The 27,223-nt window shown below is 39.3% G+C and overlaps 1 protein-coding gene across 6 annotated transcripts in view; it reads left to right on the plus strand.

Moving 5' to 3' along the window:
- syne2b (spectrin repeat containing, nuclear envelope 2b) overlaps positions 1-27,223 on the plus strand; it is a 167,165-nt gene that overhangs the window by 88,462 nt on the left and 51,480 nt on the right. For 4 of the 6 annotated variants that reach the window (XM_067614887.1, XM_067614886.1, XM_067614891.1 and 1 more), the window contains 24 exons: positions 15-452; positions 1,949-2,182; positions 8,631-8,861; positions 9,833-9,955; positions 10,984-11,099; positions 11,871-11,982; positions 12,259-12,393; positions 13,192-13,353; positions 13,447-13,641; positions 14,817-14,921; positions 15,523-15,642; positions 15,772-15,972; positions 16,062-16,235; positions 16,667-16,798; positions 19,212-19,405; positions 19,546-19,681; positions 20,296-20,526; positions 22,017-22,163; positions 22,462-22,638; positions 23,075-23,230; positions 23,338-23,478; positions 23,719-23,889; positions 25,165-25,298; positions 25,505-25,709. In XM_067614887.1, coding sequence (XP_067470988.1) covers positions 15-452; positions 1,949-2,182; positions 8,631-8,861; positions 9,833-9,955; positions 10,984-11,099; positions 11,871-11,982; positions 12,259-12,393; positions 13,192-13,353; positions 13,447-13,641; positions 14,817-14,921; positions 15,523-15,642; positions 15,772-15,972; positions 16,062-16,235; positions 16,667-16,798; positions 19,212-19,405; positions 19,546-19,681; positions 20,296-20,526; positions 22,017-22,163; positions 22,462-22,638; positions 23,075-23,230; positions 23,338-23,478; positions 23,719-23,889; positions 25,165-25,298; positions 25,505-25,709 — 4,170 coding nt within the window. The remainder of the gene's footprint in view (positions 1-14; positions 453-1,948; positions 2,183-8,630; positions 8,862-9,832; positions 9,956-10,983; positions 11,100-11,870; positions 11,983-12,258; positions 12,394-13,191; positions 13,354-13,446; positions 13,642-14,816; positions 14,922-15,522; positions 15,643-15,771; positions 15,973-16,061; positions 16,236-16,666; positions 16,799-19,211; positions 19,406-19,545; positions 19,682-20,295; positions 20,527-22,016; positions 22,164-22,461; positions 22,639-23,074; positions 23,231-23,337; positions 23,479-23,718; positions 23,890-25,164; positions 25,299-25,504; positions 25,710-27,223) is intronic. The other 2 variants (XM_067614889.1, XM_067614890.1) reach the window with 2 other exon arrangements.

A 27,223-nucleotide genomic window follows, 5' to 3' on the forward strand; every position in this document is an offset into this window, starting at 1 on the left:
TTTTTCTGTGTCAGGAGCTCATGAGGGGACAGAGAGGGCTTGCATGGAGGGGGGATGACAGCCAGCCAGAGGGGCTGAAGACACACCCAGCATATACACACTGCACACAGGCTGAGGACTCATTCACACCTATCCAAAACACACTCACGAAGGATTCATGTACACATAGCGAGGAAATCAAGGATCTCACAGCTGTAAGATCAGAGAGTGGTGAGGTAGACAGTGGTATGTGGTCAGTGGAGACATTTCAGAGCCTGGGTCAGCCATGTTCTCCTGAATCTGTAGAGATAAAACCCTCTACGATCCCTCTAGAAACAGCATCAACCATCACACTTTCACACGCAACATCAGCAGAGCAAGCAGAGGCCTCAGAGCCTATAACTGCCCCCGCCTCCACATTCAGACCCCAGCATCAGGACGACACTGAGGGCCTGCGACCCGCAGACGCCCCGGTAAGCAAAAGATAAATAAAAAAATGACACTCACTGCTCTGGTTCCAGCATGATACACAAACAAGAGCACCGTCCTCCTGCTAACTCTCTAACCGTGGAGGACTGTATGCACACAAATAACTCTCTGATGGATGAAGTTGACAAAACTGTTTCTCAGTCAGATGATAATTATGGTTAATTTGTTGATTGATTTTAGCAAAACACCAATTTTTCTGGCACTTGGCATTTTTGAAGTGCAAGTTGTTTTGAGTTTACTCACTCTGAACCCTTTATTGGTTTGATTAGCATTTACCTTTTGTGCATTTTTATAACATGTTTTTACATTACATTCATTATGAGCTTGGGAGGTGTCACAAGGGGGGAAAGTTATGTCTCTAAATGAGCAATTTGTGGCCTAAAATTACTGATTATTGCACTTCACATACTTGTTTAGTTGCCTAAATTTAGTAATTTGTATTCTTAATCTCATCCCATTTGTCTTTGTCACCTCACACACTCACTATGTACTGTACATTTAATTTAAATCCACAGATATACTTCAAATGTAGCCACTAAACACCATGTTTTGTTATCTTTGATGTTCCTTGTTGAATTATTTTCAGAGCATAATCTAGTATTTCAAACGCACAAATCATGCATTTGAGGGAACAATTTGAGTAATTTGAAAGTATAAGATACATAAATCAGTGTACTGAGCATACAATAAGTTTACTGACTGCACAAATTAATCATTTTAGGGAACTTTTTATGTGACATATTCTCCTTTGTGAAATACCGGGCTCTTAGATTTTTACTGACACCAAATCCTGTTGAATGGTCGAGTTGAGTGATTAATCCTGACATTCAAACTGGGTTTGTTGACTCTTGGTGTTCACCTCCTGTTAATGCATTGTAAGCTGTGTTTTGGACCTGCAACGTGCTCATAATTAAGTCTTTAAAGGAAGCAGGGGAAACAGAACCAAACTCTTTACATGAAGTTCTGATAGTATTGACTATTTGGATGATTGACAGCTACAAGCTACACTAAGAGCTCCAGGAGGAAGTAGGAAAGGGTTTGCTGTGGTGTGTTTACTGCTTACTCAGCTCACCCGGCCCTCCGTCTGGGCTCCACCCCTGTAGCCTGAGGCCTCTTTCTTTTTCAGTCTCTATGTCATTCTCTCTCGTGCTCTCTGTGATAATGAGTCGCTGTCACTGGAGCCTTGCCACCGCTCCAGGAAGTAGTTTTTGCCACAGGTGGGTGGAGCAGACAGGGAAAGAAAAGAGCAAAGAGAGAGAGAGTGAGTGCAAGGGGAAAAGAGAAAGAGAGATAAGTGAGCAGGGAGTGGAAAGACAGTGTGAGAAGTTACAGGTTTTAAGTCTTTGTTTAATTCTTTTATCAACATTAGAGCTACAACCTGCTCAGGTAGACTCAACTGAAAGCTCCAGTTTGCTCAGGACACAGTTCAGCTCTCACCCTCCCTTCCCCTTTCCTCTCTTTGCCTGCGATCCTGGAGCAGCAGAGAGGCTCAGTCAGGTGTCTTGTGTCCGTGTCCCAGACCCCGGAGGAGCCTCGGCTGGACGGGTCCCAGCCTGGGCCCCGCCGCCCCGGAGAAGGTGTCCTCCATGTGTGTCTGGAGAGGGTCAGCCAGCTGGAGCTGTGGCTGCAGAAAGCCCAGGGGAGCCTGGTAGCCGGCGGGGCTGCCGGTTCAACCATGCAGGACAGCGTGGAGCAGCAACTCCTCACCTGCCAGGTAGGATCCGCCCACTAGGACACTCCCAGTAAAAACTGCACTGGTGGATTGTTTTTACATGTCTGGGTTACATGTAACTGGTGTTTAAATGACAACCTTTCAATAACAAGTGGATCCTAACTACATGTTGAAGTATTCTCATTGAAATGCTATTTAAGAACTGTAAATGTAAATGTAAATGAACAAATTTAGACCAGTTTTCTAGGTTTCCGTGATTAGAGATGTCATTCTCATAAGAACAGGTGTGTACTTTGAAACATAAACTATTAATGAATCAGTTTTAATATTTTCTATATTTGCTCATGTAAACCTGTAGTATCAGACAGATCTTTTCTAGTCACACATTCACACAAAAAATAACAATAAAAATAGAAAATACTAGACATAAGCCTGAGAAAACAGAAAGGTTTTAAGTTTTCTTTTTAATGTGGAAACAGCAGTGATTGATCTCAGGTCATCTGGTAGTTTGATCCAGAGAGCAGGACCAAAGTAACTCACAGCTCCCTCTGAAGACCTGGATCTTATTCTGGGTACAGTTAGACCACAACTACCAGATGACCTGAGGGATCTAGTTGAACTGTAGTCAGTAAGCAGGTCGGGAATATACTGGGAAGCCAAAAACCTTTAAGTGATTTTTAGACTATTTTAGCAGAATTTTGAAGTTCATTCTGTGCTGTACTGGGAGCCAGTGAAGAGATTAAAGAACTGGTGTAATATGTTTGTATTTCCGTGTTTGTGGAAGGAGTCTAGCTGCTGTATTCTGAATGAGCTGCGGCCTCCAGCATAAAGAGCATTACAGTAGTCCAGACTGCTAGAGATGATGCATGGACCAGTTTTTCAGAATCTGCTTGAGATATGAACCCTCTGACTTTGGATTTATTCTTTAGGTAATAGAAAGCTGTCCTAGTTATGCACCAACATGACTTTCAAAGTAAAACTCTGCTCACCTGCTCACTATATTGTAGAGACAGTGAATCTAAATGTGAATATATTTTCTGTCTCTGTTTTGTTTTCTCTTTTCTCTCTCTCACTCCGTCTCTCTCTGATGAGATGAGCTCATTTGATCGGCCATTACTGAAGCTCTCCCCAACTCCACCTGCTGACTTTATATTCCTCCCACTAATATTGTATTCAGTCTCTCCTCCACATTGCGCCTGGCTGAGCCCAGAGTGTCCTTCTGCTTATCAGGAAAAATGCAAAAATGTATTGGACTCACCCACACATGCTCCAGTAATTAAATTTTGGATCTGCACTTACGCCCCATTCCAGGACAATTGTTTTAAGAACTAAGAAGAAGTTAAACCAGCTTCTCAGATCTGTGTGCATCAGTTAGTTAAATATAGTAACATTAATAGGTCACTGCTCACGTCATGTGACGCTACAAGCATTTCAAGTTGCACAATTTAGTTTCAAGAGCAAAATATGATTCATGAATTATTTCCTAATTCTTGCAACATCAGCTCACCGCACATTTCAGGCCTTTTCTTCCAGAGATGCAAAGTTAAGAAACTACATGCTGAGGAGTAATTTGTCACCTCAGAGGTTTAAATTTCCCTCCCACACTGGTTTGTTTAAGTCTAACATATGATGTAAGAATTATGACACATGAGGCTCTGGTGCAGGGAGAAATATTAAAGACATATTTGCATGTCTGTGAACGCTGTGCTTGTGTGAACTGTGACACAAACAGACCGTCTGTCTGTGTTCTCCAGCAGCTGAATGTCGCGGCTCTGACTCATAGTGTAGGTTAATGATCTGTTTGTTTTTACTATCTCAGTGATGATAACATGATAATGCGGACAGTGTCACCATTTACTGCTGTAAACACAACTGTCATATTAAATTTGATGTGTGTGTGTTTTATGGCTCGGTGCCAACAGCTTCACGGTTAAAAGATCCTTTAGAACAAAATCCCTTAAACTTTCACTGCTGCTGCTTTGTGGATTAAACTTCAACTAAGTTTTTGGTGCCAAAGAGAACCATCTTTAAATTAAAGTGACCATAAAATGGAAATGTATAATGTTAAAGAGAAGTGGATTTGTAAATGGAATATGATGGTCTGGCACACACACATCAAAAAAATGGAATAAAAAAAATGCGACAGTAAAAATTGCAATTTTGCAATTTGATTTTAAAATGCTGTCATTAATTCATCATTTCAAGGAAGGAAATTATTAATAGAATTGTTGATTGGCACTTTGTGTCATCTTTTTGTAATTTTTTTGATTGTTAACACATAATTTAAATACAAATTTAAAGAAAAAGTCTATGATTATTCATTCTAGGGGTATTCTATAAACTACACATTCAATACCCATCATATAAACTCTGAGCTATAACCAATATTGCTTTTTGTAGTTGACATTTGATGATATTCACCTGACAACAGCAACATGCAGAAGTGGAATTAATGAATAATGCATCTATATAAAATGCTAAATAACTGTAATTATTCAGATTTATCCACAGTTTACATGATTTTAGTCAAACATGTCTTTTTCTATTTTTAGCTTCTTTTTTTTTTAAATTACAGTCTGAATAATAACTCACATTGTAGAATTTAACAACATTAACAAAGTTTAACACAAGTTATGAACCCAGCATTGTACTGCATCCCAAAAATATTTTCAGAATATCTTTAAAATAGTTTTAAAATATACAATATCTAGATGTAAGATACTATTATCATTCCTGGACATAAAGTGTTGGATGATATTATTGTTCCTTCCTTGTTCTCAGGTCAGAGCGTCCCCGGATGAGTCTCAGTGACCAGAATTCATTAACAGTTCATATTTTATAACCTCTGCTTGTAAATGAAAGACTGTCCAATCAAAATCAGGGAAAATGAAAGCATAACTCTGTCAATCTTTAACCCAAAGCCCTCTACTTCAAACATCAAATAGTTTTATTACCTATTTTACTACTGCTGTCTGACTCTTTTTTAAATGTATTGATGCTCCATATAATAATATTTTAGGGCAATATATTTAGGGCCTGAGCCCCAAAGTGGCAAAGACCCTCTTGTATCTGTTCTCTTTCTTTCTTTCTTTCTTTCTTTCTTTCTTTCTTCCTTTCTTTATTATCTCACCACTTCAGACCTAAATTTGACCCCCTAAACATCGGTATCGGCTTCAAACTTTAATACATGACTTATCACACTGTGCTGAACAAAAGTTGTTAAAAACTTTGTAATAGCTCGAACAGTTTAGATTCAATAAGCCCCGAAAGTTGAGAGTGCCACATCGCACCTTACAATGTAAACCAATGGGGAGGCGATCTCTGGGCATGGACTTTGTGCCAAACTGAGTCTGACGTCTAAAGTATAAGTCAGACCACTTTCAAACCTGTATCAATGGATTCGCGACGAAAATTCCTACGAAAATGTGATTTTTAATGTAAGCTTTGGCCAAAGTCATGGGATTTATGAGGATATTTCCACTAGAAGACTGCTTTGAAATCAATCTGACAGGGAGAAGGAGGGAAGAAAGGTGGGGGATGGGTGTGACAGTTGAATGTAGCTCAGTTTTATAGGGTCTATATACTTACAGTACATTATATACAAACTTTGTATGAAGTTTGGGGTTATTATCATTTATTTTACAATAATTGTAGGTCTTATCTGTATAATCAGTCGTGGGGATGACCTATGAGGGGAAGGGAAAAAATGGAGTGAGGGTGACTGTAAAGTGATAAAGTGCTGCAGAAAAATAAAATCATAACTAAATTTCCGGTCACACCAAACTTCACATGTTTGTAAAGTCAGACCTGTCAGCCCAGGTCTGGAGACATCTACATGCCCGTGACAGAAGCCCTTGGACTGCACCGCCACCACCGACGTGCGCAAGGGTGCGAAGGCCCGTTCAACGCTGCTTGCAGCTTTAATTTAGATTGTGACTGGAACTCTTTTTTGTTGTTGATTGAACTGAGGACATACAGACTAGGACTTATAGAGAGCAACTGTTTAACAAACACTAACTGCCAGCTGCTGGTATTTGCATTGAGGGCGCAGTGTGGCTGCAGAGGTGGTGACCAAACATACAAAGATCAGGAGGTCAGAAATCAACGAATCAAGTGCTGTAGTTTGAAACTCAGCCAAGAACTCCCTAACTACCAAACAAACACATGAAAACATCTAACAGGCTGCAGTTTAGTGTTTGTTTAGTGGTTTTTATATCCAATTGAGGTTTGTGTAAATTCTCTAAATACTATTTGTGTCTAAAATGCATGCATTGTTATCCAGATCTAAAGGTTGTTTATTCCTTAAAAGTTCCTAAAAGTTCCTAACAAGTTTACATTTTGGACATACAATATATTTACCCATCAGCATCCATATTTTATGGGCTCATCTCATGTTTAATGTTTAATGTTTAACTCCAGCTATCAGAGAAATTAAGACATTTCAGTGGCAGGAAAGTAGAAAGTCTCAAAGAATGAAAATACTCATGCAAAGTACAAAATACCCCATAATCACACTTCAAGATTTAGGACTGCAGTAGATATGCTTAATTATTTATTACCTCATACCTGGTACACAGGTTTAAACTTGTACTTGACATTTTATGTTTTATGACCTGTATGACCCAGACTATGGTGGAGTGGAATTAAATCAATGGAGTCGTGTCCTCACAGGCTTCATCATTATGTCTTTTTTTCAAAGCTATGGCAAGAGTTTTCCTCCCAGTATTCACTCCCTGTTGACCCTGAGAGTGTAACTGGAGCCCCCATTAAAGTTTCAGAGGTTAAACACAGCCCATGTTCACACACGTCACATTTGAGTGAAGCTTTGTGGGCAAACAAACACAACTTGTGAGATCTTGTCTCCTATTCAAATGTACTAAAGAGAATCCTTCTTCAATAACTCACATCTGACCTTAGCATCATATGTGAACCTTTGTGTTGTTCATGACTGACCTGAAGTGTTGTTTTTGGCACAATAGTGTCAGCAAAAATGAAACCAGGTTATGAGGGTAAAGAGATTGTTAAGATATAAAAGAGGAGTTCAAAAACCAAAGGATAAGCAAAATACAGACAAGGGAGTGTTTAGCAGGTGGCCCAGAGTGGCCAAGGCAAACCATCACATCCTGACATCCTGAATTATGATTGGCTGATGGCCACATTAGAGGCGGTCCCATCAAGACAGAAACATTCCTCTCAAAACTGAGATTCCCACAGTCATGTTGCTCTACACAGAGGAAAACAAACAGGAGCTTTTATGTGATATGAAAACAGTATTTGTGACTGAACTTGCAAAGTAATAAAAACATTACCTGAGCTACTGGGCTGGTTAAAAACATTTAAAATTGTTATTTAAACATATTAGAACTGGCAGATTTCTGTAAAGATAATTTACATGTACCTGTTTCGGCTGAAAATTGCAGATAAAACATCAGAAATTTGTGTAGAGCTTTTGAAATGTATTGTATTTGAGTAACAGTATAAAGTTGAAGCACTGAAAGAAACTGAAGTGTCAGTGGACATGAAAGTGCTGAAAGTTGCTGAAGACTCAGTGCAAGTGCGGAAGGAGTTGAAGAGTTAGTTGATGTGTAAGCGCAAAGTGTAAGCACTGAAAGGAGTTGAAGAGCTGTTATAAGCACTGAAAGGAGTTGAAGAGCGGGTAAGTCAGGTTAAGTGTAAGCACTGAAAGGAGTCGAAGAGCGGGTAAGTCAGGTTAAGTGTAAGCACTGAAAGGACTTGAATTGTTAGTTAAAGGAGAAGCACAGTTAAAGCGTAAGCACAGAAAAGAGTTAAAGACTTAATTGAAGTTCAAGCGCTGAAAGGAGTTAAAGTATCAGTAGAAGTAAAACTGCTAAAAGGAGTTGAAGAGGCTTTTCAGTGAGACTTTTCAGTGCAAGCACTGAAAGCACTGAGTTTGTTTGTTGAAGCACTAAAAGGAGTTAAAGTGTAAGAACAAAATATAAACATTGAAAAAGAAAAGAATGAAAGTGTCAGTGTAAGTGCAGAAAGGAGTTGAAGAGTTAATTGAGTTGTAAGCATGAAGTGTAAGCACTGAAATGAAATATAAGTTAATGAGTAACTACTGAAAGACATTCAGTTGTCAGAGGAAGAAAATATGTTGAAAGGCACTGAAGAGTTAGCTGCAGACACTGAAAGCTGTCGAACAGTTTAAGAGTAAGCAGTGAAAGAAGGTGAAGAGTTAGTTGAAGTGAAATCCTGAGGTGTGAGCACTGAAAGGGATTCAAATGTCAGTTGAAGTGAAGTGTAAACATTAAAAGGAGTTGCAGCGTAAGCACTGAGAGGGGTGTAATGATAGCATGCAGGATGAGGAAGACCACACCAATTCATTTGCTAAAACAATGTTAACAATTTAATAAATTAAACAAAAATATAAGCCAGTTTTTGCAATGTTTCTACTCTCCTCATCACTTTGCTGAATATCTTATTCAGAGAAATGATTTGACGTGTGTGTGTGTGTGTTTTTCATGTGTAGGAGATGTTCCTGGAGATCGAGCAGAAGGTAGCCAGCCTCTCTGCGCTCGGTCAGGCCACTGATCAGCAGCAGCAGGATGAACTGGGAGCTGTGGGATCCCAGCAGGAGGCGGCTGAACTGCTCTCCTCCAAACTGGAACTCCTGAAGTCAAACCTGGTCGTCTTCCAGCAGCTGCTAATGGACAAACAGGTAGAGGAGAAGACGATCATCCATAAAGAGCCACAAGAACAGGTACCATACGTCCGGTCTGTATTACTAGATATCAGCCAATCATGTCTGGTGTCATGTCTCAAATCTTTGCCAATTTTAGATGTGTGACCTCTCTGGTTTTGTCATACTGATCCAATAAAAATATTGCAAAAACAATGTCAGAATATGAGAGAAATGCAGATATTCCTGTATATCAGGTCAATCAGTTTCATTATAAATAAACTCCAGTGTTACCAGAGTTTCTGCCCCACTATTATTCAGATAATTTATTATTTTAATGTGTCAGCATGAAGATACAATTTTGATATTTATCATCAAAACTTTCATGATGTTACAGAAGAAACTGACAAACTTTTCTTCTCAAAAAATGTTAATGTACTTTACAGGTTTAGAGGTTTCTGCTGCTGACAGCAGACACTGCACATGTGGCAAAGTCGCTCCTTGATAATTATTAACAAGTTTGCAAATAAACCATTACAGACTCACCTTGTTAGTGGTTCCTCCTCAGTCTGGAAGCAAATCTTTTCAGTTTCATACCTGCAGGTTCTAAGCAGGTCCCAGTTAAATCACAAGTCTTCATAAGCAAACTGCCAGTCAAGATACAAGTCTTACAGGTCTGAGTTCTGACCTTTACAAGCATTTTCCTTTCAAAGCTGTGTTAAAGTCAAAACCAGAGACGTGAATATTTCTGTCTCAAGTGGAGTCAAGTCTGTTGAAAATCAGATCTCAAGTTAGTCACATTTCAAAAGTGTCAAGTCCTGATTTTTAAGTCTGACTTGAGTCCAAGTCTAATGTATAAAGACTAACTCTTCTTAGACATATTTGTAATCTGATAATAAATAAATGTACATGTTCACAAACTAACAAATGATCATTAGACAATAACTGTGACAAACTCTTCTTAGAAAGCAATGTTGACGAGAACTGTTACCATAACAATGATGCTTAAAACGCTGATAAACTTCTGTCTTTCTTTTATCTTTCCTCCTCAGACGTCGGTACCTCAGGCAGAGCGCCACCTTGAGCCGAGGTTGAAGCGCAGCAGCAGCGTTCAGGAGTTTTTCTCCTCACCGAGAAACAAACTGCTCAGACAGAGCAGCCTGCAGCAGCAGAAGGTAGTCGGACTCTACTGTTTGTTGAGATTTACAGTTTGACTGATGTGGGATTTTGAAGGGATGCCAGTGTTTCAAATGAATGAATCATCAAATTTTGACCTTTTTTTGAGCTGTTAGACCATCACGGGACACTAAACGTCTCCACTGAAAAGCAAAACTAATAAATAAAACTGTTTTTACTGATAGTTTTCTGTAGCTTTGAGGAAACAAGTCTGTCATATCAGAGGTGGATGACATGACTGACTGGACAATATTACATAATTAATAAGCAAACATCGACCTCGCTGTAAAGCAAACTAGCAAATTGGTTTTATTGATTTTGAGGCTGTGGTGGTCGGTGTGTCTTTTTCACTTTTCCAGGTTGTTCTTTTATTTGTAATTTATTCAGCATCAAACAAACATTTCCATAAGATGTATTTCAGATGCTGTATATATACATCATATATTCACAAATCTCAAAATAGTACTTTTCAGAAGAACACACACACAGAGAAAAGAGAATTAGTGAGCGAACTTTTTACAACATGATCATTGATTTATGAAAATAAAATCAGGCGTTTTAATGGGGCGTTAAATAGCTAATCCAGTTTTCCCAGTGTGAAGCAAATTGTTCCAATTTATGATTAACAAATGCTGTTCTCCTCTTCTCCATTTTTTAAATTTCCATTGTAATTTCCATCCATGCATTTAAAGCTGAGCTCTCCTATGATAAGCATTTCCTAGTAAGAGTCTTTTTAGCCACCAGCATTATATTCATTACATATTTATCTCTTCTCAACCTTTCCAAGTTGTTCTTGTTCTGGTTCAAACCAGCAACACTTCTGCTGTTTTTGAGCAAATGCAACATCAGGAAGGCCTTTAGTAATGTAGCGAAGCCCAAGATAAATCCAAAATCCAGTCTGTTGTCTTGATACACTCAATGGTCATTTTGAGTCCCTTATATGTTATATGTCATAAACTTTATATGTTAAATATGGTAAATAAAGCCGCTACATGTTGTTGTTTGTTTGTTTGTGTTTGTTGTGCAGGAGTTGGAGCAGCAGCTGACCGAGCAGAGAGGTTTGACTCAGGCCATCGCGCGGCAGGGCAGCAGAGCTCGACTCCACAGCCTGGAGTCAGAGGACCACAGCCTGCCGTCGCCACGGTAACGCGTTACATCTTCACTCTGTTATATGATCATATGTAGGCTCCTGTTTATGTTAAATGCATTACAGTGTGTATGTGATTCTGTGCTGTTTTTCTTTATCTTAGTTAATTTGACCAATTAACTAAGTCATTTTATCCTTTATGAGTCCTTAAAGAAAAAAAATCTGCCAATGAGCTGGTTACTTTAACTTTTGTCCAGTACAAATCAATTTATTTCAAGAAATTTCTAGAAATAAGACACAAGACAGAATAATGCACACAGCAGCACTAGAATCAAGGAAAATTACATTTTATATAAAATATATATTCCTGTTTATATAATGAAGTGTGATTATGTGAAATAACTGCAGTGTTCATGGTTTGATTCTGGACAGTGACCCGTGTTGCATGTCTCATTCTATCCCTGCACTTTCAACTATCAATTAAAGGCAAATAGAAAATAACATATAAATAAAATAATAAATAACATGAATATAAATACAATAATAATCAAATTAAACATATGAATGCATAAAAAAAACGGAAAAAACAGGATTTTTGTTCAGTTTATTGCAGTTTTTTATTTATTCTTTGATTCAATGCAGTTTGATTTTCATATCCATTTCCTAATTTGGACAAAGGTATAAAGATATAGATATAAAGGTAGAGATCAAAGAAAGATTAACAAAAGAAACAAAATGACAGAAACTAGTAAAAAAAAAAGAAAGACAGAAAAATGGAGTGAAAAATGAAACGAAGTGTTAATTTTCGGCTTTTTCTCTCCCCGCAGGTCGCCTCCCGCTGAGGCTGATGTGGAGGAGGACTCTGCTCAGAAGAAGTGGGATCGTCTTCACAGTCGGCTGCTGGCTTTGGAGGAGAGCTGGCTGCTTCCTCCCTCTGAAGTAAAGTCTTCATCATGAGAGCTGAAGTGCTTGATTATCACTTTTCAAATACAAAAAAAAGAAAAAAAGAAAAGAGAAATCGGTGTTCCTGCCATGCTTGATTATCACCTTCTTTGAGCAGAAGGCACTTTGTTGTCTCTTTTGGTGTTATGGGGGACTCCTGCAGGGTTTGATAAGAGTCATGTGTGTGGCTCCTGAGTTTTTTTTGTTTTTTTTTTCCTGATGTTTTTTTCCGTCTTCTTCTCTTTATATGTGACTCTTTCTGTCTGTCTGAAGGTGACAAACTCATCTGGGAGGCTCGGTGATGGAACAGCGGGACGTATGATTGGCACACAAACCGTGAAAGAGCTCCAAACTCACATCGGACATTTGAGAGAGCTGGGACGCGCGGCCGCAGAGCTTCTCAGTCCGGTGAGGAGCCGTTATGATGGAGGTTTATCGGACAGGATGTGACGTCAGACTCCTGGTTTCATTCGCTCCACCCAGATTTTCCTAACTTGGGGTTTAAGGTCCTTCTAAGGGGTCACAAGATGATTAAACCCTTAAAATCCTGTTTTCCCCTTTTATGTGTAGCTTTTAAAGGATAAGGCTGACTTCCTGTTTCATGGAAAGAGAAAAATAAACTGGAAACAGCCTCAGATTTACCACCTTGATAAGAGCAAGATAGCACAAAAAGTTCAGGGAACAAAGCATAATGGAGAAGAGTTGTGCAACTTTTATTAAAGTGCAAAAACCCAACAACACTAGTTTCTTGTCTAGTCTTTGTAGATCAGATTTCGATCAGATTTCTTTGTGGTTTGATGAAATGAAACTGAGCTCAAAATAAAATTGTGTCTGTCTGGAATCTCTGCCCACCACACGAGATGTATTTTGACATCACACTTTACAACAAGAGGAACAACAAACATGAAAGACGGCTGGCTGGACACACGTTGTTGTAAAGGTGCTTCTTCAATAACACGACACATAGCAGCCTCATCTTCCTCTTCCTCTTCCTCCCTGAATAAGTTCTGACTATAAAATGTTTCATGACAACAGTCAGAAAAAGCAAAATTTTAATCTAACTGACTCATTTGTTGCATCTCATGTTCTTGTTTTCTTTTGAAAACTATTTAAATTCACATCCTGTCTCAACTTCAGGAAAAACTTGATGTTCAACTTGATGACAAGTTGGTGTTCTAGTTTGAGATCTTACTATCTGCTCTCCAGGCCTCCCCTGTGGACGACGGCTCCCGTCAGACGCTGGACGAGGGTTTGTTTGATGTTTTGTCCGGGTTGTCCCTGTCTCTGTCCTCCATCAACAACCTGCTGCATTCGCCCGCCAGGACGACACACGAAGAAGACGCACAGCAGAGGCTGCTACAGCTGCAGGTGGGAAAAACACTCAGTTATGTTCAGTTCATCATTAATTAGGACCATAATTAAGACTTCCCTTGTTATGACAATGATGTTGTTCCTTTTCAGAGTCTGTCAGCAGAGCTGTCCACCCTCGGCAGCGAGTTGGCCTCTCAGGGTTCAAAGGTCAGCGGTGTTCTGGGGTTGGGGTCTGGTCAGCAGTGTGCAGACGACCTCTGCAGATTCCTTCCTGTGGTCCAGGCTGCTCTGACCAGCAGAGAGAAGCAGCTCAGAGACCTGCTGGAGGAGACGGCGAAGCAACAGGTCAGACTTCACTTACTTTTATTTTACTACACAGCTTGAAGATGAATACAATCAACCACCCAGAAACAAACATACCACTATACAACACTGGATCTACAACCACTACAACCACTATACACTGGATCAGGCTGACAACAGCTGTAGTTCAGCTGAATATTTACTCTCATTTGGAACAGACAGTGATGGTTGTCAGCCTTGTTTTAGCTGGATGATGCTACTTTTTTGGCAAAGAGTCTTAAACAAGGTCTTTAACAGCCAAGTGTTAAAAAATGATCTCAACCCATGGGAACATGTAACCTTTCAACTGATTTTAACCCTTTAACATCCACCCTTTTTATAGAATTTTCACCTGTTTGACACACCCAAATGTAAAAGCTTATTACAGAAGAGCTGTAAGGCCATGGTGCATGTATTAGACTTCATTTGACAAGTGACATCTTCTAGTTTCTGGAAATGTGTTTTTTTAGCATGTGGCTAAAACACAAACAAAACTACATCAGTTCAAATAAAGCTCAAAAAAGTGTTTTTGGCCCTCATCTATCATGAGTCATATTTGAATAACAATAATTAGGACATTCTTTATGCCAGAACTATACAGAACACCATAAACCTTCTACATCTTGTCATTCTGTATAAAATTCCAGACCTCTAGGTCTAACCTTATGGGAGCTAGGGGAGTTTTTAGTTTGTGGTGTCACTGGTGTCCCTGAACCTCTCCAGTTATCTCAAATTGGCCAAATTGTGCCAACTGCTTTGACTCATTACTGTGATGCTGCCGCTTACAACTGGCTTAAGTGGGTCGGTGCCAGTGGATGTTAAGAGGTTAAAGCATGAAAATCCATAAAAATGTAGATACAAGGATTTCACCTGACAGCAAAGTGTTTGTTTTTGTCTTCCTGTGTAACCTTTTTTTTTACTGTGCAGTGATATTTTAATCAGTATGGTTTTTTTTTTTATTATTTAATGATCTGTGTGATTCTTCTACTATCTTCTGGATCATTTTCCTGTAACTCACCTCCTCGATATTCTACCTGAGTCCAAAACTTACCTATAACAAGCACAGCTGTAACTCTTTTCTTGTGACGTTTTATCAGAAACATGAAATATTTTTCCTGTTTGTTCACTTTGTTCAGTGAATGGAAGCATGCAACAGTGTTGTCTGTCTAACCCAACAGAGACTCCTTAAAGAGTTGCATGCAGCCTTCACTTCTAACCAGTCAACTGTTCAGCACATAATTAATGAATCCAACGGAACGCCGGGACTTAACGAACAACTGCAGGTACCGTCTCCATAGAGTTGTCTGACTGTCGCAAAATGCTCGTATTATAAACATGTCAGAACGTGTAAACACTGTTTGTTGTTAATTAAAATGCAGGTCTGTCTTATTAATATTTTACCAGATAATTACATCATCAACCCTTTAGCTCATGAGCCTGATGTCATGATAAACAAAACTAATTGTTTGAAAGGTCAAAGGTCATGCATGTCGACCTTGTTACTGTAAATCTATACAGTAGGTTGCATTTTATACAACCAGAATGAAATGAACAAATGTTAAAAGCTGTCAGAAAATAACGTTACAAGGAAAAACATAAACAATATTTTAAGGAAGATAAGCTGCAATCAAACATAGAGAATCTATCTGGTTATATCAGGGAGTATCATGTTTTATTTACTGGTATTTATCAGTTCAATACAATGCATTGTACATATGATACAGTAAACCATTTTATTTGTATATAACATCAGCCAACAGCCTGTTCTTCATCTGGAGATCTAAAATGTTCAATAATGTCAAAGATAACTGTGTCTGCATTCGGGAAGAGTTAGTTTTGCCTGTTTGTCAGTTAACCTGCTGGCTTTGTGTGTTTATTTTGCAGGCTGTGGTTCAAATGCAGGAATCTCTGCAGCTGCAGGCTGAGCAGGTGAAGTCTCTGCTGGAGGAGGCTGACGGACAAAACCTGCCCGCCTCTCTCATTCACCAGGCCACACGGCTGCAGGTACGTTAGCTGCTGTATGTCATACATGAGTCAGGTGTTTAAAGGGAAGCTTACTACCCTAAACATAAAGGAAATATGAGATGATTAAGTTGCCATATGCATCTTCAAATTGTGTTTTTCCATGTGCAGGGTGAGCTGGACAGTACACTCGGCGGTGTTCGCTCCCGCTGTGAGGAGCTGAGGAGCAGCGTGGAGCTGCAGCAGCAGTACGAGCGGCTGGTCCACAGCCTGAAGGAGTTGCTCGATGTGGGCTCTGAACGTCTCACACAACAGCCTGACGCGGAGCTCCAGAGCAGAGCTCAACTCCAGCAGCAGCTCAACAGTCATACGGTCAGTGTGTGAAACAGATGATCTCACTACTAAGATCACTAAAATGCTTAAAAATCATCTTAAACACCACACATCCTTTTTATTTTCAGAAGTTCTTCCAGTTCCTGGGCCACCATTTTCACATCCTGCAGTACTTGACCCAGAGAGTTCCAGAGAGCGCCCCCCAGAGTTGGGAGGGTGTAGTGACGGGTCTGCAGGATGAGGTGGCCCGACTGCAGCAGCGTGGACTCGAGAGAGGAACCAGTATGCAGGAAACCTTACAGGTAGTAATGCAGTTCATTTATGAGTGTGAAGTAAAGTTATAAAAGATTAATACAGTAATAGAAAAAGTGTTAAATCCCCCCAGAAAAGATACAAACAAGCAACCTGAGAGCCAACAAGACAAGAAACTACTTAAAAATGTTGAAATATGATTTATTTCTGTAGTCCACCATGAACGTCCACAAACAGTATTTTCTCCCATCATATTTACACCATCCAAAAAAGTAAAGTACAATTCAATTTGGGGCCATAATTCTGTATAATAAGTGTTATGATATGCAACTACAGCTTGTGTTATGGACTAAGTAGTAAAATATGACAAGGTTTTTTTTCATTCATGAATAAGTGGAGTTAATCAGAGCTATCATCAAATTAGAAGAATCATTAAAAAACAAATTTAATTTTACTAACAGCATCATATCTTCTGTCTCAGATGTGGTCTCGGTGGGAGGAGGACAGCGCCTGGTCCGACTCCCTGCTGAGAGACACAGAGACTTCATTTCCCAAGAGGCATGGCGGGAGGGATCCTGAGGAACAGATATCAGCGAGGCTCTCTGTTTACCGGGTAATTTTTATTAGATCTTATTACTGTCGGGGGATGATCCTGACTTAGGCAGCAGACCAGAGGACGGAGCGCTTGTTGTAATGTTCTCATTTGGAGACTCCAAAACCTAATTGGCCCAATTAAAGAGGGACTGCATACTTAAACGTGTTTTTTGAGCGGTAAACTAAATTATATGACTGTACTGTGATGAAACACTGGTTTCGTGACACCAAATTTATAGAAAAATCACCATTTCATGGATTGAAAATGGCTCAACACATTTTCTTTTTGTTTTAAATCAGCCCTGAACTGTACAGAGCCGATGCTGACATAGAGTCGACTGTTTGGAGCTTATCTACGTCATGAAATACTTCCTGTGTCACACACTACATAGGCCACAAGGCCACGCCCCGAGAGAGGGAGCAGAATTTGAGTGTGTAGTTACTCTTTAGCCTTGTCCACACTAGTACAGATATTTTGCAAATGGACATTTTTCCTCCACATTTTGGCCTCTCATCCATTCGCAAACAGCGTTTTAGGTCAATAAAACAGAGATTTTTTAAAAAGCTTCTAAAGTGCAAATTTTTAAAAACTCTGGTTTCTGTTTATCCGTGTAGACATTTAAAATAGAGCATTTGGGAAACAACAGCACACCTCATTGTTGCTTTGTGTAGTGAGCATGCACCTGAAACAACAACAACAATGGCGGCTATATACTGTTTTTTTTTTTTTTTACCTTGAGCTGTGTGCCAGAAAGGTGTTAAATAAGTAAAAGTGAAGAAACAGATGTTAAATAATAAATAACTATACATAAATAAATAATTAGCCACTATTGTTTTTGTATTTAAGTCACTACCGCTAAAGGAAAATCAGCTCACTACACATGCTCAGAATGTTTTCTGGTATTTGACGTATCGTTGACTTTATCGCCACCTACTGGTCCGGCACGCTTGTTTGATCGTTTGTAGTCGTTTTTGCGTTCTCATGTATACAGAGATTTTTTGTAAAATGAAGGTTGTGTGGATTTACAATGGAGGTGGAAAATATCCTTTTAGAAAAATATCCGTATACGTGTGGCCTTTAAATACAAGCAAATGGGTTGTTTTTTGTAGGGGTACATGATGTTCCTTGGCTTTGATGTTAGTTATCAGCTAAGTGGGTACATCCAACTAGAATTCATTTCGGTTCATATTCCCTGTTCCTCTGCTGCGAGATTGGAAATGTGTCTCTTATTTATCTGAGATGGACGAGGTGTTGGAGCTCGTCCGATGGTCAACGAAGTGTGTGTGTGTAGTAGAAGAGATGAAGGAAGCGCAAGGAGGTGTAGCTCTCACAGCTGACAGTTTAAGACATTTCACTTTCAGCTTGTCAAACTGAGTTTTACCTTGTCCGGCGTGAACATTGAAACCTGTTTTTCTTGCTGTAATCATTCCTCCTGTTCATACTGACCAGTAGAAGATCCCTTCATAAAAGTTTATCTGAAGCTAATATGAAGCTTCAGCATCCAAATGAGTCAAATCAAGTAGATATCTTTCAACGTTACAGTCTTTTTAGGGCCAAAGTCCCTCTTTTTGTTACTGTTCTTCCACCTGCAGCTCAACAGGGAAACACTGTCCAAGGAAACACAAAGAGGGAATTTGATGCTAAAAAGACTGTAAATGTGTCAGATATCCACTTGATATGACTAACTCAGACTGATGAAGCCTCATATAAGCTTCACACAGACTTTTAAATGACTGTGTGGACACACTGTGGATTTTGGCCTCCATCACTTCCTTTGAAAGCACATTTGAAGGATCTTTTAATAACCAGTATGAACAGGAGGAATGATTACAGCGAGGAAAACCTCTTTCACTGCTCATATGGACACCTGATTGCTATTTTGAGACACACTGGAAAAATTGTGAATCTGTCCTTTAATGCTAATGTTCATGCTAGCATGCTAATTAAAGGAAAAGTCTGGCGATTTTCTATATTTTTCTTACTGTCAACAAATCTCATGTTTGGATCCAAACCAACAATGAACTGATCTACTAACAAGAGCTGTGTGCCTGATATATCTTATTCCTCTGCCGTAGATGTCTGTTGTTGTCCAAATTCAAACAAACAAACAAACAAAAAAACAGTCAATAACAAGTGAGTTGCTTCGCCCTGAAGACAGTGGTTATGTAGTTATAATACCAGCAATCATATTTTCACTCTCAGGAGAGAAGTTCCTTGTAAGACAGACACCACTGAGCATGTGCAGGAATGCTAGCTTCACTAGCTTGTTGTGCTACATATCACAGCCTCTTGACTTGACTGGCACATGTACAGTGGCGTTTGCCTTACAAAGAACTACTCTCCAGAGACTAAAAATGTGATCGCTACAGTCTATCGCACCGAGGAATGACTTTATCGGTGTGTGTTACAAAGTTGTGTTATTCTCTGGCAGGAGCTGGACGGCGTTCTGGAGGGGAACAAGGCGAGGTTTGGTCGGATGCTGGAGGCGGGGCTAAGACTGCAGAAGGTGGGCTGTAGGGGAGTGGGCGTGGCCAGCAGCGAGCTGGAAGCACGCTGGAGAGCTCTGCACAGGAGGGTGAAGCAAGAAAGCGTTAATACAGAGAGGAACAGGAAGTTGAAGAACAAGTGAGCTTAACAACATGTTTTCAGTTTTAAATAAAATAGCATGAGATAAGAATCTATAGACATACAATAAAAGTCATTATTTAGATGCGACTGTAATCAGATTTTTAAATCAAAATTTGATGTTTTCCTCCCAATAACAGGTTTGTTTGTGGTTCTGCTGTTCTGACTGACTGGATGGGCGGCGCCAGAGTGCTGATTGACAAATGGAGTCAAATCACCTCAGCCTATGAGGACACAGATCTCGAGCAGAGGCGAGAGCACTACCATCAGTTTATGGTGAGTTTACAGATGAGATAAAAGGAGATGAAAACAATCACTAAACCCAGCGAACCAACATAATTATTACATTTGTTGCAAGAAATAACATCATCAATGGGTCATTTTGCCATTAATTGACTAGAACGTGCCATAAAAATTAATTACTGCCTCAATTTTTCCTTCACATTGTCTTAAAGTCTGTCAATGTGAGATTAGAATTTGAGCAGCAAGTTTTGATGTCAGTATAGACCTTTGACATGTGTATTTGCTTAATTTTGTTTAGTTTTAAGTGGTTCAGTGATTGCAGTGAGGGAATGTTAAAACCAGGCTCAATTTGGTTGAAAAGTAGCATCATTTTAATGATCATATTTCAGTGTGTAGCAGGTTGTAACAACACACTGAAATATTGTAACTGAAAGGATGTTTAAACAAACTTTTTAACCAAATTTGACGATGCTTCCAGGTTCTTTTGTATAATTGAAAATGGCAAAGATTTATCTTTTTAATAAAAAGAGAGTATATATGATAGGTGTTGATTCATGACTCTGTCAAACCTCACAGAAAAACTGTATTTTAGACGCATTTTAACTTCTGTTGTGGACAAAATCTAAAAAAAAATGCTTCTTTGTCAGGCGTTGACCAAAGAGTTGGAAACCAAATCTGGACTAAAAGTGTCGGTGATCTGCGCTGGCACCAAGCTCAGCGAATCAGAAGAAGACTCCGATAAAGATCCGGAGGACGAAGTGACTCCACCACCGCACCAGACCTCAGACCTGGACCTCAACGCTCAGCTCAGACAGGTGGAGCTGAACTGGTCCAGTCTGCTGGCCGACGTTCCCGTCATCCAACAAGCTCTGCATAAGGTGAGGAGATTCATGTTTTTTTTATGAATATTTATTAACTTATTAATTACATCTTCTTTATTATTGAATTTTAGCATTATTTTATGATGTAGTTTCTTGACTTTAATGTTTTTACTTACAAATCAAGCGGTGAGAATCCTCCAGGTTTCTTGACTTCATGTGTTTTTGTAAATGTCAGAGGTTTTACCTGAGATTAGCCCTACAGCTCTCTGCCCACATGTACAGTACGGAGCAGTTTGATATTTCAAAAAAAGCACGCTGCAGTCTTCTTGTCACCAATTAGTTTATACATCCCCACTGAGCAGCACAATGCCCTCCTGAGGACTCTCCTCGCTCTTATTGGTGTGAAAGCCTTCTCCCTCCATCCGTCTATCTATCTGTCTGTCTGTCTTTCTTTCTTTCTTTCTTTCTTCACTCACATCTCCTTTGCTTCCAGTATTTTTCTTCTACGCTCTTGTTTTCTTCTGCCTGTCTGTCCCATTTTTCCTAACATCCTCTCAGCTCTGCTCTTTCCGCTGTTCTCCTTGTTATTATCTGTTCCTCTCATCTCTCTTTCTCCTTTCCACCTTTTTTTTTTTTGCCTTATCTGTAATTTTCTCTTCACCTCTTCTGGTTCTTTGCCCTCTCATTCACCTCTTTCTCTTCTTGTATTTCTATTTTTTTCATTCCTCTCCTCTTTAGACCTTTTATGACTCTTTCTTGCACACTATAAATTGAAAAGAATTTATTTTAAAAGCTCGTTTCATACACGTGCATCTCAAATTTGAAACAAACACCAGTCAGAAATCACTTTAATTATTGAGTATTTGCATATTAAATTGAATTTTTTTTTTTGTTTGTTTTTTAAATTTTGGGTCAATGTGCAGAATTTCTTTCATATCTTATGGTGCTGTTTCTTCTCGGCTTCATGCACTTTTTTTGCTACTTTTTTTTTTTTTGCTACTAAAACCAAGAGTGCAAAACTTTTCAGGTTGCATATTTTAACACTTAAACACTAAAAGCTACATTTTCAACTTGAGTAAAGAATGATTTAAGGAAACCAAAATGACCTGAGACGTCTGCTGGATTACCAAGCGAAATTTTGTTACTACTGTTTATTTCTTGATATAGTTTGTAGTATTTGGAGTATTTGGAGTAATACTGGGACTGGATCTTTTGAAATGTTTGAATACTGACGTCAGTATGAATTTTGGCACTGATGCTGAAAAGATTAATTTTCAATACCTCATAAAATAAAAAATCTATAAAACCTTTTTTGCCAACAAAAACCAACTTGTGTGTTACGATGCCTTTTAACACAAAGCAGCCATAGAAGAACTTTGCCTAAATAAAATGCAGTATAGAATGAGTAAAAATCAGTCAAAGAATAAGAACAAGTGAACAGGAAATAGCGCCTGACCGTGCATTAGATGCAGCTGATGCTACAGTAAAGCAGAGTAAACAAACGTTTGTGGCAGTAAGTTTTTGATCTACCTTCTTCATCTCCTCAGCGGTGGATGGAGACGTTGACCCAGCAGGAAGTGCTGCTGGAGCTTCAGGTCTGGCTGGAAGCTGCAGAGTCTCAGTTAAAGCAACGCAGCAACCGAACCTCCTCCTGCACCAGCGCTGATCTCACTCAGCTCCTCAGATACTGCAAGGTATCACTATTATTATTAAAACTATTATTATTATTATTATAAAGTAGAAATGGACACGCTGACTGTTTTATATTCTTGTGAGAATTTATACTTTTATCCACACCATCATCATTAATTAAGACACAAACATTTTATGTAAGTGTTGCTTTTTCCACCCACATTGCCAGTATTTTCATTATGACAGCTGTGCTGATAAATAATGGCTGTTGCGAGTTGAACTTGTCTACCTGCATCACTGTTTGACCTACTCTCTCTCTCTCTCTCTCTCTCTCTCTCTCTCTCTCCAACTGTCACTCAGGAGTGTCAGGTGGAGATGTCCTCCCATCAGGCCACGCTGGACTACGTTAACCAGCCGTTACAGACCTGCGGTACCGATGACGACCAGAGGGGGCGCTACGAACAAAACCAGTTCGCAGAGGAGCAGCGTCGTCTCAACCATCAGTGGCTCAGTTTGCAGGAAACCCTCAACTCTGAGGTCAGAAAACACACGACAGCCTTTGACAAAACATCCCAACACAAACTGAAGCTTTTTCTGGAGCTTTCAGCCATTTCACACTGTCTTCATCTGCTCGACTTCATGGAATATCAGATTGTTTTTAGAGATTCAGCCTCACTAAACTATTTTTTTTCTTTTTCTTATTTTTATTTCTGATTATTTAAGGCTCTATATCACCTTGTAATTGGTTTTAATCCCATTATGTCCCATAATTCATGTAGTATAAATGTCCATTTCTGAAATAAACCATCAAACCTCAACTAAAAAGGATGAGAGCATCAACATCAGAGTTTTGAGCAAAAGAGGGATCATCTGAATGTAACAGCAGTTAGTTTGATTACTAAATTATGCTCAGAAATAACTTGTGTTAAAATTCAGATCTTTTATAATATCCTGACGGTGTGTTGAACTCCAGATTCAGGAGGCGGAGCAGGAGCTGAGGAGCAGAGCGGAGCGGGAGGCCCGGCTGCAGCGGATCAACAGCTGGATGACAGATCAGAACCTCTGGATGGAGTCGGCTCAGACACCCAGCAGCCTGACGGAGCTGCAGAGGAGCATCAGCACCTGCCAGGTCAGGAGTCGACATCCTCGGAGGCTTTTGCAAGGATTTATAAACAGCTCCCTATAATTAAACCTATTATAAAACTCATATATGTTTATGTTGCGTCTGTGTATCAGGACCTGGAGGAGAAGATCAAGCTGAAATCTGCGGCTCTTCAGGAGTTAAGAGACAAACACGGCGGAGGAGGAAACAGCAGCCAGGATTTTATCTGTCAGAAAGATAATTCCACTCAGACGTGCGCAGCTCTCATGCAGCAGGTAAGAGACGCCAGGAAAATGTGGAAGTTAAATGTTTTATGTGCATAAAGGAAACAGGTGATGATTTAGTTTTGCGGTCTGTAGAACTGTTGTGATGCTCGGCAGCAACGTTCTCTCAAAAAACAGACGTAGCATCAAATATGGATCAATTTTTTTGTTCGTACGCAAATTTTTTCAAACTGTGGTGCTTTAGTTTGTATGTAGACCTGACTCAGACATGTCCTGTCTGTTCTTTTACAGAACGAATCTGTTAATCGGAGGCTGATTCAGGCGCAGCAGCTGTGGGACTGTGCGGAGAACAGACTGAATCAAATGATGCTGAAAACAGTGAGAACGTCTCAGACTCTGGATTATCACAGCGACCCTCCGTTCTCCCTGCAGGCACACAGACATCTCCATGAAAGGCTGCAGGTAGGTAACGGGACACCTGCATGCTCTCAGGACTTTTTCCAAAATTAAAGAGCAGTATGTTCAGGTTTGGTGGTAGTTTGTGTAAACCAGCACTACTAATGTTGGAGCCTTTAAATGCACCAACAAGGAGAGTTTTCACCTTTCTCAAGTTCATTTTCAAGTTTTTTTTTGTAAACTTCTGGAGTATTTTATTTATAGCAACATAACTTTATTTAAACATGTAGAGACAACGTTATAAAACCAGTTGAAAGTGCTGATGCGGGGCTTTCACACAGAGTCTCATTCATGTCTGTAGATCATAAAACAGTTTGAGTGATTTACAGACGTACATATACAGTGCTTCCAGTGACAAAAGCTCAAAAACAAGTAGGGATGAAGCCACTTTACATGTGAATAGTCTGTATTATTGTTTTATTTCTTACATTTCTCAGCTGTATTTGTGTGCATGAAGAGGTAAACAATCATTTTGTTCTATAATAATATTTTCAGTGATTATCACTAAAGTTACGAAGACTCTGAATATATAATTTACCCATATTATTATTTTAGATGAGATTTTAATTGACAGATTAGATTATGATAAAAAGAAATCAAATATAGGAGAATTAAAAACAAACTGTCTGCATATCATTGTGAAAAAGTTTCAAAAAAGAAGATGTAAATACTTTCTAGTCCAGACTTTCCTCAGTAGGAAAAATCAAATGCTTATAATGTTTCTCTGACTAGCGCCCTCTGGTGGCCGTCTGAATAATGACTCTTGTCTGTCAGGTGAGAAGGTGGAAATAGTTTATAGATGCATGAACTCTCCGACCAAAGTCAACGTTGGTTTCTGATCATGATGTTCTCAAAACATAACCAAGTCATTTTAATAGCTACAAACATTAGAGTTAAAGAAACTAATTATAAACACTATATAACTCCAGTGAAGCTTAATAGGTTTGATGATACAAACTCACCCATGTGTAGAAAATGTGGAATTGAATCAGAAATGTTTATGCATTTATTTTGGTATTATAATGGACAATCCACAGACTGGTTGCGCAGGAAGGTTTTTTTTGTCGTTTTTGTTGTTTTGTCCCGTGAGCACATCTAGTCTGTATTGTCCCTGTTGTTCTGTGTGATATCGTGTGGCTGTGTATAGGAGTATGTGTGTGATATGTGCTAAATTGTGAATTAAAAAAACACTCATATGGGTCATCACGGAAGGCAAACGTTGTCATTTAGATGTAAGTATAATAATATTCAGGTCAATTATCCTCCCCTGTTTGTGAGCAGCTTCTTCATGAGGAGACGGAAGCTTCGGAGGCAGAGTGGGATGAACTGAGTCGGACCGTCTCCTCTCTCAGAGACATGATCAGTCCTGCTGCTGCTGCTCTTCTCACCCAGCAGCTGGACAGACAGAGAGACAGGTGAGACAGAGCCGTCCAAACATGCAAACATCTCCAAAACCAAAGATATGATCACTGATGTCAGGAAAACATCACTTCATCCTTCCCAGACTACTGTTAAAGGACAGATAGTAGAAGTTTTAGAGAGCTACGGGTATCTTGGCACAATAAAGGCTGCATTTTCTGCAGAGGTTAAATGTTTTGAATGTCATATATCTGTCTTCCAGTTGGACCATGGTGTCCGGAGCATTGGACCAGCAGCTCCAGAGGAGTCGGGCCGTCCTGCAGGTCTGGGAGGTTTATGCTCAGCTGGCTGCGTCCTTCTCCCAGCGGCTGCAGACGCTGCAGAGCGACGTCACGTCTGCGCTGAGCCGAGCACCCGAACACGACAATACGGCGGAGCAGGTCGCTGTCAAGATACACGACGTTCAGGTGAGGACGTGGAACAAGAAAAAGAGGATTCAAAGGGAAACTAGCACACAGGAAGTGATCAAACTGGAGTTCAAAGACTCACTAAAACTCAACAAAATTTTCAACGTTTTTCACTCCCAGTAACTCAGCTTTCCTTCTCCAGTGAGTGAATCGATCCTATTTCTGTCTTCACAAACTCTTAATTCATCTGAAACTTACTGTTAGAATAAGCACCTTAATCCTCCTTTATCAATTATCTATCCAAGTACGTGACAGCATGGATCCATTTTTATATTTGCACTCCAGAAGGAGGCTGTGACACAAGTGATGAAACTGAAATTCAAAGATCTTCAGTGTCAAAAAGCCAAACATGTGTCTATAAAGTCTTATTTTCTTCTCGTTCCTTCTCCACAAGCTGAGATTTCAGACTTTAAACAATCATTTACTGAACTTGTTTTAAAACCGTCTCAAGAGTCTGATGTCAGAGAAACTTATGACACATTTCCATGTTTTGGGAAGTTAAATGTTCCTCCTTCTTAAACTTGCTCTTCAAAGTGAACACAGAACATGAAACTCACAGTCATAAAGACATGAATCTTCTCATCAAAATGACTGACGCATGTTGTTGTTGGGTTTTTACATTTGCAATTCTTATAAGTAAAGTGAAAAGTGAGATCATCAACAAAATGTTCTTAAAGTTAGTTTGTCACTTCACCGGCTGGATTTGTTGACTTTCAAAAAATATTTTCTATGGTTTGGAAACTCAAGACTTAATATACAAACTCTTAATCTCACTAATACTCAGTTTTATGGAAAGTAAAACATCCTGATCTTCTTCTTGAATCATCATATTCAGCTTCCAGTCGTTTCAGGATCAGTGAAGCCTCCCGAAAACGTTGTCTGCTCCTTTTTTTATCATAACTTAAGATGCTGATCTCACGTTTTTGTACCATTTTTATGTTTGTTCATTATCAATTAATCTGATGATTATTTTTTTGATTAATCGATTAATGGTTTTGTCTACAAAATGTCAGAAAATAATGAAAAATTCCTGCGATAATTCAAAGTGACGTCTTCAAATGTTTTCAGTTTACTGTGATGTATGAAACATAAAAACTTCGACTCCTCACATCTGAAAAACAGAAACCAGATCATTTTTTGGCATTTTCCAACATTTTGATTATCAAAATAGTGGCCGATTAATTTTCTGTTGATTGACTAATCAATTAATCGACTAATCATTGAGGCTCTAGTTTGCACTTCACCAAAGAAGGAAACAGTATTTAACAGATATTGTTTTATGATGTTGCAAACTTATTCTAAAACATATAAAAAACCTTGTTCAGATGCCCGGTTTGCTGGTTTATTGTGCTATTTTCTCCTCTCAGTATCAGAATATTTTCTTTTTCTCATGAGCATTTTTCACACTACATATCCTGAGTTTTGGACGTTCCATATTTTCTTATCTATTCCAGGAACAAATCCAGACCTTCCAGCTGAAGACCAGCTGTGTTTACAAAATCTGCACTCTTCTT

Source organism: Thunnus thynnus, chromosome 16 (genome assembly GCF_963924715.1).
Source record: "Thunnus thynnus chromosome 16, fThuThy2.1, whole genome shotgun sequence".
NCBI classification, from domain to species: domain Eukaryota; kingdom Metazoa; phylum Chordata; class Actinopteri; order Scombriformes; family Scombridae; genus Thunnus; species Thunnus thynnus.